Source organism: Colletotrichum orchidophilum, assembly GCF_001831195.1.
Source record: "Colletotrichum orchidophilum strain IMI 309357 chromosome Unknown Scaffold_19.1, whole genome shotgun sequence".
Lineage (NCBI taxonomy): Eukaryota > Fungi > Ascomycota > Sordariomycetes > Glomerellales > Glomerellaceae > Colletotrichum > Colletotrichum orchidophilum.
This window is the reverse complement of record NW_019172975.1, coordinates 347,842-361,468: the sequence shown is the minus strand read 5'-3', so window position 1 is coordinate 361,468 and position 13,627 is coordinate 347,842. Positions and strand designations below refer to the sequence as shown.

At 55.5% G+C, this 13,627-nt stretch overlaps 5 protein-coding genes across 5 annotated transcripts; 1 reads left to right on the top strand and 4 right to left on the bottom strand.

Annotated features, from left to right (window-relative positions):
* Nucleotides 1-413: 413 nt before the first annotated feature.
* Nucleotides 414-1,949, bottom strand: CORC01_03262 (uncharacterized protein; the record flags this gene model as incomplete). The annotated part of the gene is made up of 3 exons (XM_022614912.1): nucleotides 414-1,330; nucleotides 1,412-1,677; nucleotides 1,756-1,949. 3 exons carry the CDS (start codon nucleotides 1,947-1,949, stop codon nucleotides 414-416), a joined length of 1,377 nt encoding a protein of 458 aa, XP_022478648.1.
* A 1,093-nt stretch (nucleotides 1,950-3,042) lies between these two features.
* On the bottom strand, nucleotides 3,043-4,034 carry CORC01_03261 (uncharacterized protein; the record flags this gene model as incomplete). The annotated part of the gene is made up of 2 exons (XM_022614911.1): nucleotides 3,043-3,296; nucleotides 3,416-4,034. 2 exons carry the CDS (start codon nucleotides 4,032-4,034, stop codon nucleotides 3,043-3,045), a joined length of 873 nt encoding a protein of 290 aa, XP_022478647.1.
* Nucleotides 4,035-6,615: 2,581 nt separating this feature from the next.
* Nucleotides 6,616-8,122, top strand: CORC01_03260 (alcohol dehydrogenase GroES-like domain-containing protein; the record flags this gene model as incomplete). Its single annotated transcript, XM_022614910.1, has 3 exons — nucleotides 6,616-6,772; nucleotides 6,849-7,081; nucleotides 7,154-8,122. The coding sequence occupies 3 exons, from the start codon at nucleotides 6,616-6,618 to the stop codon at nucleotides 8,120-8,122; spliced, it is 1,359 nt and encodes a 452-aa protein (XP_022478646.1).
* A 794-nt stretch (nucleotides 8,123-8,916) lies between these two features.
* CORC01_03259 (uncharacterized protein) lies at nucleotides 8,917-9,222 on the bottom strand (the record flags this gene model as incomplete). Its single annotated transcript, XM_022614909.1, has 1 exon — nucleotides 8,917-9,222. One exon carries the CDS (start codon nucleotides 9,220-9,222, stop codon nucleotides 8,917-8,919), a length of 306 nt encoding a protein of 101 aa, XP_022478645.1.
* A 1,295-nt stretch (nucleotides 9,223-10,517) lies between these two features.
* Nucleotides 10,518-12,303, bottom strand: CORC01_03258 (uncharacterized protein; the record flags this gene model as incomplete). Its single annotated transcript, XM_022614908.1, has 4 exons — nucleotides 10,518-10,844; nucleotides 10,913-11,766; nucleotides 11,820-12,108; nucleotides 12,178-12,303. 4 exons carry the CDS (start codon nucleotides 12,301-12,303, stop codon nucleotides 10,518-10,520), a joined length of 1,596 nt encoding a protein of 531 aa, XP_022478644.1.
* Nucleotides 12,304-13,627: the final 1,324 nt, after the last annotated feature.

Here is a 13,627-nt window from a genome sequence, read left to right as displayed (position 1 = left end):
TCAAGCCACGCTGCCACAGCAAGGTAAGTAAGCTCGCACTCCTTGTAGATCGTTTTGGTCTGGCGCGAGAGAATCCGAATCCTTCTCGGACTCGCAGCGATTGATGATTTGTCTCCTCCTGCAGGCTTACTCCAGTACATTTGACTGTCGCCGTGGAGTCGTCCGCGTTCACCACCGTGTGTCAATTGGTACTACTGTGCCTCACCGAGTCGTACCGAGGCTCACCGAGATGGCCACTCGAGCACTAACACACGATACTCAGTGAACAAAGGAGTCAATAAACCCACAAGCTTCAGAGTAAAGAGCATGTCTTATATACGTCTCGAAGTCAAACATCGAGGAAACCAAGAATCTAAATCTATCAACACCAAGGGGACATGGACCAACGTCTATAGCAAACACCAACAAGACCGCTACGCCTTGGAAGTCTGTCCATACGGCAACGTCTTGCCAGAGAACGTGACGCCGCCGTACTGCTCCAACTTGTCGCCATCAGCAAGCACCGCCCCATACCACGCCTGCATATCCTGCGCAAAAGTGCCCACCGACGCCGCATCGCTCGCGTCAAACGGCTCCTCGCCCCGGCCCACCTGGCGAATGTGCGCCGCCGCCGCCGTCAACCCGAACCCGAAATCCTTCTCCACCCTCTCGACGGGCTGCACGGCGCCCCGGACACGCCCCGAAATCACATCCGACGCGAACCGGAACTCCTGCGCGCCGGGCCGTCCCAGCCCCACCCCGTCCACCACCTCCAACGCCTTCACCATGGCGCCCACCGTCCGCATCCCGCCCACAATGTACGCCTTTGTCTTGCGCGACGCGGCGTCCTCGCCCAGCCCCTTGACGACCGTGTCCGCAAATTCGAGAAAGAACCCCTCCCGCTTCCGCGTGCTCTCCTTCTCCCACGCCATGCCCATCACCTCAAACGTGCCCCCCGAAATCTCCAAAAAGTCGAAGCCCAGCCCCGAAAGTAGAGCAGACATCTCCCGCGCCTCGTCCGAGGTCACCCCGTCCTCCTGGAACTCGACGCTGTTAATCTTGGCCGCGAGAATGAAACCCGGCGACGTCCGCGCGCGAATGGCCTTGCCAATGTCCGCAATGAGCCGTGTGCGGTTCTCGAGCGTCTGGGCGCCGTACTCGTCGGTCCGGCGGTTCGTCGTGTGGGAGAGGAACTGCGCGATGAGGTAGCCGTGCGCCGCGTGGAGCTGGATGCCGTCGAAGCCTGCTTTTTCGAGGTAGGCTGCCGCGTGGGCGAAGCCCTCGATGAAGCGGGCAATGTCTTGTTTTGTGGCTTCGCGCGGCGGGGCGAATTCCATACCCCTCCTGGGTCCTGCTTGTTGTTAGTCTCCACGTTTGACTTGGCGGACTCAATGGTCTGATTGGGAATGGGAAAGGGAGAGGAAAAACGAACCCAATGGAACGGCGGACGCGGACACGGGGTTGGGCTGGATCCTCTTCTCCACCTGTCTCCCGCCGTGGTTGACCTGTCCGAGCATGAGGCTGCCGTGGGCCTTGCCCGCGGCGGCGATGGCCTTGAAGCCTTCGAAGCGCGCGTCGCCGGCTTCGGGGATACACTCGGGCGTGATGATCATGTCGCCGAGGGTGCTCACGTTGTCGAACTCGATGACGATGTTACCCGTGGCGATGATGCCAAAGTTGTCTGGTCCTTCGCCCCATCTGTGAAAAGTTTTGGTTAGTTTTGAAGGGTCTTTCTAGGCAGAGACAACGAGAGACGAGGCAGATGGATGGGCTTACCGGCGGTAGACCTCGACGAGCTCGGGCGTGGGGATCCCCCGCTTCGTGGGCTCGGTGGCGCTCCAGGTCGCGAGGGACTCGGCCATGGCGCTCTTGAGGAAGCGGTTCTTGGCCGTCCTGCCGGAGAAGGGGAAGGTCAGGGGTTGGGCCAGGGGTTCCGGGCTGGCGGGGGAGCTTTCGTAGCGGGCAGACATGGTGGTGGTGGTGGTGGTGGTGTAATTCACTGGGGGTTTGTAGAGTTGTGGTGATGAAGAAGATGAGGATGCTGATGATAATGATGATGGTTTGGAGTTTTGGAGGGTCAAAGCTCACTTATAAAGGCAGTTGAAGTTTCCACGGCGCCAAGCCCGGACCGCGCCTTGCTTCCGACATGAAACTCGGGGATTCGAGTCCACGGCGGCTGCCGTGGTGGTGGTGGTCGGCCCGGCGAACTAGCGGACGCCGAACTCCACGGAGGGGGCCATACATCCGTGGGATACCCCGGCGGTTCCCGTGGCAGGTCCTGTGGTAGATTCAACTGCGCAGGGTGCTATGCAGCCCTCATCTCAGGGCGAGTGTTGTGACATCTCTGTATAGTTGCTTTCCGTCATGCGTCTCTCTCATAGAGACCACTCGCCCGCTTTCCCGGCTTCACAGTCACCTCCCTCCTGGGTGCAAACACTACATATACTCATTCCAGATGCTCACGCTGTAATCCAGGCTTGACTGTGAAGCCAACGTAATCAGCAACTTGACGTGCCCACACAATTTGAACCTTGAAAATCAGCCAGGTAGAGCATTCGTTGCTGCCCCGCGGTTGAACCACGAGACTGAGACCGCAAAAGTCGGGCGTGTAAGTCGGCTGGTCCGCGGTGAGCCTCGGTCAGTTCTCGGTGTGAGATCCACGGAACGCCGTGGAGTTTGCTCAAGCCACCGTGGCGGCCACGGCGGCCACGGCGCTCCGTGGAGTTCCACGGAGAAAAACGCCAAGGATCTGGATTAATAATGCTCTCGCCCCATCCCGTCAACCAGGATCGCATATGGATGACCTTGCCAGAAATGGATGTGGAGCTTGATCCTTCCGAGATCCTTTCTCTTTTTGAATGACAATCACCACAATTACGAGGCAATTTGCAACAGTGAATACATGCGCTGTACATGAATAGCGGTAGTCTGCATGTCAGAACTTGCCCAAACTCAAAGTAACATGTCATTGAGAAATGCTACTCAAGGGAGGTTACCGCGGTACTCCTATAGAATCTACTTTTACACGCTTTCGCATCTTTGCTCGCACTGCAATGACGCCTCTTACAACTCATCCTTGGCCGCCTCAGACGATGTCGCCTTCTTCTCCTCAGCCACCTTTGACTCCTCAACATCAGCATCCGCCTCCTCCTCGGCCTCTGACCCGTCCTGCCTGACCTTGAGAACCTGAGCCTTGACGGTGAACTCAATGTTCCTCTTGTTATTGGCCGTATCGGGACGGGTATGGCTGACGGGCCACGCCACGACGGCAGCATCCCTGGGCACGGCCTCGTAGCTGCTCAGGTCGGCGAGCGTTTCTGCAATCGAGTCGGTCAGTCCAATCCTTCCCAATACGTCTGAACAACTGCGGAAAAAGGGAAAAGTTGGTGAAGGGGAAAAAAAAAGAAGAAGAAGAAAACCGACGAATCCCACTCACCTTCACAGTCGCTCCCGTCGGCAACAAATAGAGGAAGAACAGGATACAGCGCCCCAGGCGCGAAAATAACAACCCTCTCACCATCGAGCTCGCGCTCCACGTCCCCAGCCTCGTCGGGAACAGCAACGCGCTCCGTAATCTTGTCCTCCTCGCCAGCAGGCTTCTCAAACACGGCAAACAGACCCTTGCCGCTGCCGCCGTCGCCGTCGCCGTCGGCGCGCCGCTCCTCCTCCTCAATCCACTCGCGCACGCGCACGGGAACGTCGGCGTACTCCATCATGAGCACGTTGCGGTCGTACATGTGGCGATCGAGGCCGGCCCAGCCGCCGGGGTACTCGCGGCCGGAAAAGAAGGTCTTGAGGCCCTCGCTCCACGGGAAGAGGCCCGTCGGCGGCTTGTCAAAGAGGTCGTGCAGGGTGTACTGCGTCGCTGAAAAGGTGTTTGAGGAGGAGCAGGTCGGGGTGTAGGTGTCTGCCGTCTTGGAGGTGAAGGGGTCGCGCCAGGGAAAGTTGTCTGCCATTGTGGTCTTTGCTTGGGGCACGGGGGGTTTGCCTACTTGGAAGGCGGAGGCGGCGCCGGCTACGAGGGTGGCGGCGAGGGGGAGGGATGTGGACTTCATTGTGATGATGTTTGTGTGCGTGACTGTGCAAGGCTTTGCCGTCTTTGGTTCCTGTGAGGACGATGCCTTGAGTGGTTTGAGTGCGATGAAGAGAGACTAACACGGGAGCATCGATGAGATATAGTATGTCTTTATTTTTTCCATCTCGCCGGCCCTCCTCATATAGAGAGATTTCCATGGGGCCAGGTTGGCATTTCCAACGATATTGTTGTCCTTTGCGGACGCAGCATGCTCCGGATTGCCATATTGGGTTGCGGGTTTCTGACGCCAATGTGGTATTGAATGCGGGAGAGCAACGAGTTCCTCCGTCTGGTCCTCTACCCCAACCTCTGCTGCATCCACCATTCAGAGCCCGTTCATTATCATCCTTTGGAGTTCTCCAGTTTCCCAATATAAAGGTAAAAAATTTCAGCAGTGTTTGCAATTATTCCCAGCCCAGCCCAGCCCATTTGTCTCCATGGATCTAGCCTACGAACTTCTGGCAAAATTGACTACAATGGTATGCCTTGCTAGCTAGTTCCAAATCATTGATAGTAGCCGACAACGCTCCTATGATGAGATTCAACAATGTAATAGTGTAATTCATTGCCTGCAAGAAAAGAGTACCGAGGCATGAAGAGCGATTGCGGGAGGGGAAGATGCAACGGCTCCTACGGCAGCTCCGATGACGATCACCATGGTGATGGGGATGGGCTTTAAGCTTCTATTATGGGAACGGTCAAAGCGAGTTTACCTAGGTCAAAAATTATTTATACTCGATCGGCAAGACGAGGTAGATGATGATGTAGAGAGCCGGCAGAGAAGCGAGGAAATCAACAGGAGATATACGCTGGGTTCAACAACCCGGGTCCCAAAAGCAGGGCGAGAAGTCGCACTTTGGGTGTTGCTTGGGCTTCAATGCAGAATTTTCAACTAATGGCTTCGTGTCCTGTATCATCGCGAACGTACAGAGTAGAGCACAACAAAATACACGATGCTGATGTGGGATTCAACGTGGCTGACCAAAGAGGTCTTGAGTAGTCAAATCTCTCTCTACTTCCACATACGACCATAACCACTGGAGAACTCGGGATCCCGTCCGCTCTCCCATAGATAAGCCAGTGAGTGCCGGATTAGTAGTTGGGTCGGTGACGACCAGCGAATCCCTGGTGTTGTATGTTTTTGTTTTCTGATCCTCTTTTTGGTGTCCATCAAAAGTGCAACAGGTACCTTACCGCAAGGCATAGAAAGGCCTTGATCCGACTCCACTTTCCCCTCATTGCCGGCTCGGCGGACCTTCATCCTGGTGCCCGCCGTTGCGTCTTTATTTCTCCCACCTGATTAACTCATCTGTCAATCCAAAATAATCATCCCCCCTGTCGCGCAACATTCTTACTAAATACACCCAGCTCAAGTCCCAGCTGGCGTCATATGGCTTGTCCTGGCCACATCGTAGGAGACGACCTAGCCGATCTCCGAGTGGTGACGTCTATCTTAGTTCAACGGCTCACCCCACCTCAGTCTCATGCCGAGCCTCGTTGGACTCGAGATGAGCGCTGTCTCTAATTCTTCGCGTTGATGCAAGAGAGAACCTTGATGACCTTGGCCTCAAATAAAGACATTTGATTTTCCTTTGTTAATTCCATCTTATTTGAAGTGAAACTCATTTCATTCAATATGTTCTAATCTTGAGCTTCTTATCCGCCACACATGCGACGAACACCCGAGATGCTCCTCAAACGAGATGAGCGTGGCCGTCTTCTAACTAACTCCCCTCTCGCCACAAACTGCCACCCTGCCTAGATCCACACGGACCGGATATCCAGACCTTCTCTCGACTCACTGCCGAGCTTACTCAAGCCTGACAAGCGCTTTCACGGCCTCGCCTGACGTCGTCTATTCTTGTAGCCGACGTAGAATACCAAATTTCCCGTCGCACAAGTCCGGACGCGAACCTGACGAACCATGCAACTCATCGAGTCTCCAGTTTCTGAGCAGGGGTGCGACGGGGGATCAAGGGGCAATATCGAAGTTTCCCCGAGCCATCGCCAATCTGCAAATGCCGTCGCCGTTTCCAATCCTCCCCAGCATCCTCTTTTGGATAAGCATGTTTTTTTCTTCAGCCTCGTTCGCCCCCCGTGGCCTTTGCCCACTCCTTATTTCCATCCTCTATCAAAACGGTTCAAAAGATGTGCCATGCACATCCGCTCCGAGCCGCAAAACTCCTCCTCATTGGCTCCAGGATCGAAAGCTCCGCTGCCATGCCCGTCTCTCTCTGGGGGCGCGGGATCCATGACGTCGCGCCTCTGTCGAAGATGACGCCGCCGCCCCGTCATGAACCTCAGTCTTGACCCGGCCAGTGTCGCATCGCGCTCATTGGACTGGTTCTTTTTGGGGGGCTTCTGGACCTGGCCGAGCCATTGACTGCCGTACTTGTGTGCTAATCATTTTGTTCGTGGCCGTCTATAAGGGTGAAATGATCCCATTGACTTGTGCAAGTGAAATTCCTTTGAGAAAACCCGTAGACTTGAGAACCTCATTCCTCTCTTTTTCAATCCCGGGAATTCATATCAGTACCAAGACATCACAATCAATCTGCAAAATGGCATCACAAGCAGCATATGCGGCCGAAAAGGCCATTGGCCACCAAGACGACGCCGTCACCGCCCAAGACGTCACCGAGTACAGCGGAGATAAAGGCGACGACAGCGAGCTCATGAAGGCCCTCGTCTGGCAAGGCAAGAACAAGGTCGAAATCGGTGAGTGATGAAACCAAAAGGAGAAACACAGCAGCGTCGCCAGCAAACGGTGGATCCTAACCAGGCCGCCGCCTAGTCACTGTGCCCAAGCCCAAGGTCCTAGAGGCAACCGACGTCATCCTCAAAGTCACCGGCAGCACGCTCTGTGGGAGCGATCTCCACCTCCTCCATGGCTCCGTCGTCCAGATGAACAAGGGCGACATCCTCGGCCACGAGTTCTGCGGCGTCGTCGACCAAGTCGGATCCGCCGTCACCAAAGCAAAGGTCGGCAAGCGCTACGTCGCCTCGTTCCAAATCGCATGCGGAAGCGTAAGCTCCTCCTCCTCCTCTCCTCATTCTTCCATACCCTACTTAAAGAAACTAATGACCTGACAACGCCAGTGCTTCTACTGCAAACAAAAGCTGTCCTCGCAGTGCGAGAGGACCAACTCCAACACAATGGAAAAGTCCATGTACGGCTCCCAGACGGCCGGCATGTTTGGCTACTCCCACTTCACCGGCGGATTCGCCGGCGGCCAAGCCGAGTACGTCCGCGTACCCCTCGGCGACGTGAACCTCCTCGCCATCCCGGACGACGTCCCGGACGAGAAGGCGCTCTACCTCTCCGACGTCCTCGCCACCTCCTACAACTGCGTCAAGGACACGGCCGTCTACCCAAACGACCGAGTCGCCATCTGGGGCGCCGGCCCCATTGGCCAAATGGCCGGCGCCTTCGCCCTCGACGAAGGCGCCTCCAAAGTCATCTTTGTCGACACCGAGCCCCGCCTGTCCTACATCAAATCCAAATGGCCCGCCGCCCACGCCGACAAGCTCGCCCTCATCGACTACAAGACGCTCTCGCACGGCGTGACCACAAAGGAAACCGTCGTCTCGCGCCTCAAAGACCTCTGCGGCGGCCGCGGCCCCGACGCCGCGCTCGAGTGCGCCGCGGGCGAGTACCCCAAGGGCTGGCTGCACACCGTCGAGATCGCCCTGGGCGCCGAGACGGACACGAGCGAAATCATCAACGAAATGGTCGAGGGCGTGCGCAACTTTGGCCGCGCGGGCGTCACGGGCGTGTACGTCGGGTACACGAACCACTTCAACATTGGGTCGTTGATGGAGCGCGGGGTGCGGCTGATTGGCAACGGGCAGGCGCCTGTTCATCTGTACTGGGAGGATCTGCTGCGCAAGATTCAGGAGGGCAAGATTGACGTGTACCAGATGCTTTCGCACCGCATCCGTCTCGACGATTTGGACAAGGTGTACTACAAGTTTGAGAAGCACGAGGATGGGATTCAAAAGATCTTTGTCGAGACAAAATTTTCGTTTCCTAGGGCTGAGGGGTCCCCCGAGTTGACGACGTACTGAAGGGGGGAGGCTGGTTGGGCAGTTGTTTGTTATGAGTAGCGTGAGCGTGTTGTAATGAAACTTTATGAACAATCCTCTATTGAGCTGTCCAAGTCGAGGAAATCAGATGAGAACTGACTTAACCGGCTGCCGCTCGCGATGAAACGGCCGAGCAAGTTGGCTAGCACCACGTATAAGAGCAAGTGAGATGAGTTGTGTTCAACAGTGCAAGTCGACAGTCCTAGTTTGGTTTCTCCACACTGATATATCAGAACATCGAGTCCGTCACGACGGGAGAGCGGGTCACTTGAACGAGGGGGATGAATATAACCCGGACTACATCGAAACGTCTCGACCGGACTACCAACGCCATTGATCTTAAGCGAAGACATCATGTGATCCCTTCAAGAATTTCCGTTCTTGTTCAATGTGCATTGGTAGCCGAGGCCTTTTAAAGTAGCCTCATGCCTGTGCAGAACTCACAATATCAAATGCTTCATCTTCAAGATTGCAAAAGACATGATCGTGGCAGGCAGGTAGCATAAAGTAGCTCAAAGCAACCCGTAATCGCCGTCACACCACACAATTTGATTACATTCTGTTCCTAGATTCAGACTTGAAGAAAGGAAAAACACCACGGCCTACTCAATCACCCATTACCACCATTCTCAACACAGTTAGTTAATCACATAGGTAAGTGTTCCCTTCGCCGTCTTCAACAACCCACATAAACCAAACTTGCTCAACGAACCCAAGTATTGAGTTGAATCAAGACATTGACGGTCCCTCCCCGCCTTTGACAACCTCATCCATGGCTACCGCCCCAACCCATAGACCTGATCGTCCTTGATCTTCTCAATCGTATCCCTCGACGCAACAGAAACCCTCGACCCCACGCCCATCCGCTCCTCCCTCACAGGCCTCTTGTTGTACTTGTTGTCAGCCCCATCTCTCTGCGTATACGCCGTCGGCAGGGGGTACCTCGACGTGGAAGCTGGGGTGGAGGGGTACGACCGAGGAGCCGAAAAGACTGATTTGACGGCGGTGGAAATTAAAGATGGAGAGGGTGCGTCGGTCTTTTGTTTGGCGTAGACGTTGGGCATTGGGTATCGCGAAGCCATTTGTGAAAGTTGGTAGCGGTCAGAGCGCTGTTGAAGCTGGCGGCAAAGAGTTCTGATTATTTTTGAGTGAAAACGTTGATTATCAGTGTAGATGAAGATATCCATCTGGAAAGGAAATCAAGCTCAAGTTGAGTGGCATCACCTCCCCCCCTTTTATATTCCTCTCCCTCGCCCACGCCGCTTCAACGTCGCCCTCTTCATCGAAGCGCCAGCAAACCCTTTCCGTTTGAATCATTTTCCGAAAAAAGACAAAACTGCTCCTTCCCTCGTAGACAGGTCACCACTGCTGGGCCGCCAAGCGAACGTAGCCAGCTGATCACCACCACCATTACCACCACCATCACGACATCAACGCAGGCGTTTCCGATGACATCGCCCACGTAGCTGCCTGGCTTACCATACCAACAGATGGAATATGCTTTCCTTCCCTTTTTTTGGTCCCTCCTGAAAGGTTCACGAAGCCTTCTCGACGCATCACGTATGACGCCCACAACCGCAACGGCCGCAGCAGGTGCCGGCCGCCAATCATAGCGAAGGTGGCGCCCGGCGATAAGCCGACCTGAGAGAGAGCAGGGGCTTGCCATCATTACCGTATTTGGTTGGGAATGCAACTTGAATCAGCGGAGTTGGAATAGGTAACTCCGTACATCCGGAGCTGAGCTGGAACCGGTAAATCCGTGCATCGGGAGGCGATTTCACGGGGGAATCGGGGAATGGGACCGGGCGGCGGGTGAACTTCGTTTGCAGCTTGTCGGACGCTGGCGCGAGAACTTTATGCCGGGCCGGAGACCCAGTTGGGGGCGAGCTATCATGGGCCGCGTGCCAACCGGGGCGAGGGTGCGACGTGTGCCGTGGACAAGGGCGGGTGGTTATGATGCCGCGATCCGTAGACGTTGAGGTGCCTACTTACAACAGACAGCACCGGCCTACCTATTTCTATGCATTTTATCAGCGGTCGTTGGCAAAATGATTTGTCTACACTTCTCAGGTATTCACTTCGTGACACCTTCACCAAGTGAGTGGTTGGATATGACTCCCTCTTACGCATTGTGCCACGCACATTGGACAGCCCGTCTGACAATCGCAAAACACTCCCTGTCAACTCGCAGCTTCACATGACATCAAGTAGCAAATTATTTCGAGCCAGATTTGAACTTCAAACTTTTTAAGTGGTATCGTCAAGTAAATAAAAACAGGCATATCCCATCATCCACCCGTCATGTCAGACATTAAGCTCTCGGTGGATCGACCATTACCTCCGCCTCGGCATCGCTATGCAGTGGAAACCATTCCGTTTATACAGCAACCATCTTCTCATGATGAGTAATATCACCATCGCTGTTGCCCACAGCCTTGTCGCCTTCGGCAGCCTGGCGCTCGCGGAAGTTGGTGGCAGGTCGCCAGCCGACCGACTTGCTGGCGACGCTGACCTCGGCGTACAGCTCTTCGACCTCCTCGAGGGTCAATCCCTTGGTCTCATAGATGAAGAAGTAGACAAAGGCGATGCAGACGAAGCAGCACCCGAACCAGATGAAGAAGATCTTTGACTGCAGGTTGGCGTAACCGTCACCGTAGTTGACGAGGTAGGGAGTGCTGTAAGCGATAGCCCAGTTCAGAAGCCACTATATCCCCCACATGTCAGCGTTCCGGTTCCAAATATTTCCAAGGCATTCCTTTTTTAGCAACTTACGTTGGTGGCAGTCGACAGAGACAGAGACTTGGCGCGGGTCTTGAGACCGAAAATCTCACCGTTGACAACCCAGGCGAGGGGGCCCCAGGTGGAGGCGAAGAAGAAGATGTAGATGCAGACAAAGGCAATAGCGGCCTTTTGCGCGGGCAGGTTGTACACGATGATATTGCCGGCGGCATCCTGGCCCGTGGTCAAGGTGCCCAGCATAGCCACGAGGAACTGCGAGACGCACATGCCAATGGCTCCCCAGAGAAGCAAGGGGCGGCGTCCCCAGCGGTCGACTGCCCACATACCCGGCAGAGTCGAAGCAACGTTGATTGACGAGGTAATCATGCCGATGACGAAGCCGTTTGAGAAGCCAGAGTTCTGGAAGTACTGCGTTCCGTAGTAAAAGATAAAGTTGATGCCAGTCAATTGCTGGAGCGCCTGGAGAGCACACCCAGTAAATTGACGCTTCAGCACCGGGGGCTTGAAGCAATCGAGGTAGCTAGCGTTGCCGAAGCTGGACTCGTAGTCGTGATTGGCCTTGATCTCGGCAATCTCCTCGGCAACGTAGGGGTCGTTCTCGGGAAGGCGGCGGATCTTGGCCAAGGCCTTGGTAGCACGGTCGATCTGGCCACGCTTGATGAGGAAACGGGGGGTTTCCGGCAAGATGAGCATGCCGCAGAAGAGGATAAGGGACCAGGCGAACTGGACAGCGATGGGGATGCGGTAGCATCCAGTGTCCTGACGGGCGTGGGTAGCGTTGTTGATAATGGCAGCCAGGAGCAGACCGATGGTGATGGCCCACTGGTAGGCGCCGACGATGGCACCGCGAATCCACTTGGGGGCGGTCTCGGACTGGTAGAGGGGAACTGGGTTCGTTTAGCATGAGTTGAGCGTCAGAAGGGAGGGGATCAAGACTGACCCAAGGCAGAGATCAAGCCGACACCGAAACCGGCGAAGAAACGGCCAGCCAGGAAAAGAGGAATGGCAGTGGCAATGGTTTGGAGGATAACGCCAAGGTTGAAAACCCAGCATGAAGCTGCGAGAGCCCAGCGACGTCCGATGGTATCGGCGAGGAAAGGGGAGGCCAGGGCACCGAAGAAAGTGCCGGCAGAGAGGATGGAGACGATGCCGGATTCTTGCTGGGGTGACACGTCCTTGTTGCCGGCGGTGTTCACGTAGCCAGTGCTGAAGAGGCGCTGCCAGTACGACTGTTTGGGATGCAATTAGCCTGGAGCGTCTCTCACAAAGGGGATAGGGGATTTTTCCCCCAAACATACCATCTCAAGGATGCCATTGATGGTACCCGTGTCATAGCCATAGAGGATACCACCAAAGGCGACGAAGAAGCCGATGGCAATGGCTGGCCAGGCCTTGCCTGGAACACCAGCAGGCTTGATACCCATGATGACGGCGGGCTGGAGTACCTGGGTTGGTTGAAGTTGACAATATGACGAGAAAAGTCAGGACGAGGTGAGCGGAAGGGATGAAGTGGCTCGGACTCTGCGTCTGAGGAAGTGGTGGGCAGTGAAAGGCTTGAGCGCGACGACGGAGAAGATGGACAAACATCTGGGGAAGAAATGGGAGGAAATGTCGAGCATATAAACTTGTCCCCAGAATGCGGTACAACGCGGAGCTCCCACACACCAGGAAACCTTCCCCATGGCGGGGGAGAGGTGCCACGGTGCGACCGCATGTTACGGAGGACTTTTCATGGTAGGCAGGCCATGACAAGGCAACAGGGTTCGCGGCAAAGGGGTGTAACCGACCTCGAGTTCAGACAAACGATGTGGAGAGACGTCCAACAGGCCACGATAGGGCCGATGGACGATCACGAGGTGATGTTGGGATGGGGAGGGAGGCGGAACCCAGTACCAGCCGTCGAGGCAGTCGAGCTACTGAGGATCGAGTATTGGATACCGGGTAATTTTGTGACGATCCATGGGCAAGGTGGCAGGGGAGATAGACTACAAAAAAAACCAGACACAATAAAACAGACTACCTTGGTGTATCCATCAAGTCCCGAGTTGAGCCCACCAGGTCCCCCATAGGTCCCCCTTGTCCCCCAGTAAGGTGAATGTGCACCAACAGGGGAATGGCCGGCGCTAGTCAGGCGGAGAGGGTGTGAAGGAGAAGGCGAGTGAGGAGGGATTCTGGGGTAGGTAGCTCCGGCTTGCACCTGTTTCATTGTTTCACAGCAATTGGATTCTGTTCTGGGCCAGCGAGAAGAATGGACCAAAGATCTAGAGACGCGCGATGGCGGCAGATCTCTGCTCTACGCGTTTAGTCTCCGACTTGGCCCAGTCAGGCAAGGTGAAGAAGGCATCGAGGCACGGGGCTAGGGGTTGAAGCCCGGGAACGGCACATGAGCAGCGCCCCCCAATGGTTCGTCGGACGGTCGACATTGATCGGCGCGACTGACGACGATGTGTTTGTTCCCGCTTGACGGTATGAGATGGTGGTGTAGTGGAAAATTGTACACCACCTGGGTGAAGTCGTTTGTTAGTCGTGGCGGCAGGTCGCATCGAGACGAATTTTGGGGGCTTGAGGACAATCCCCGCGAGTCGTTCGCCCAAGAATCGGCCAAGGTTTTCTGGAGAATGGGGGAGGACATGGAGAAGGTGGAGAAAGGGCGGGGAGTTTAGAGATTGCCAAGGCATGAGCAAGGCGTGGGTCGTGGGGCAGCATTTTTGCTGAAATGGAACACGCCCCTCCCCTCACCCCTTACAT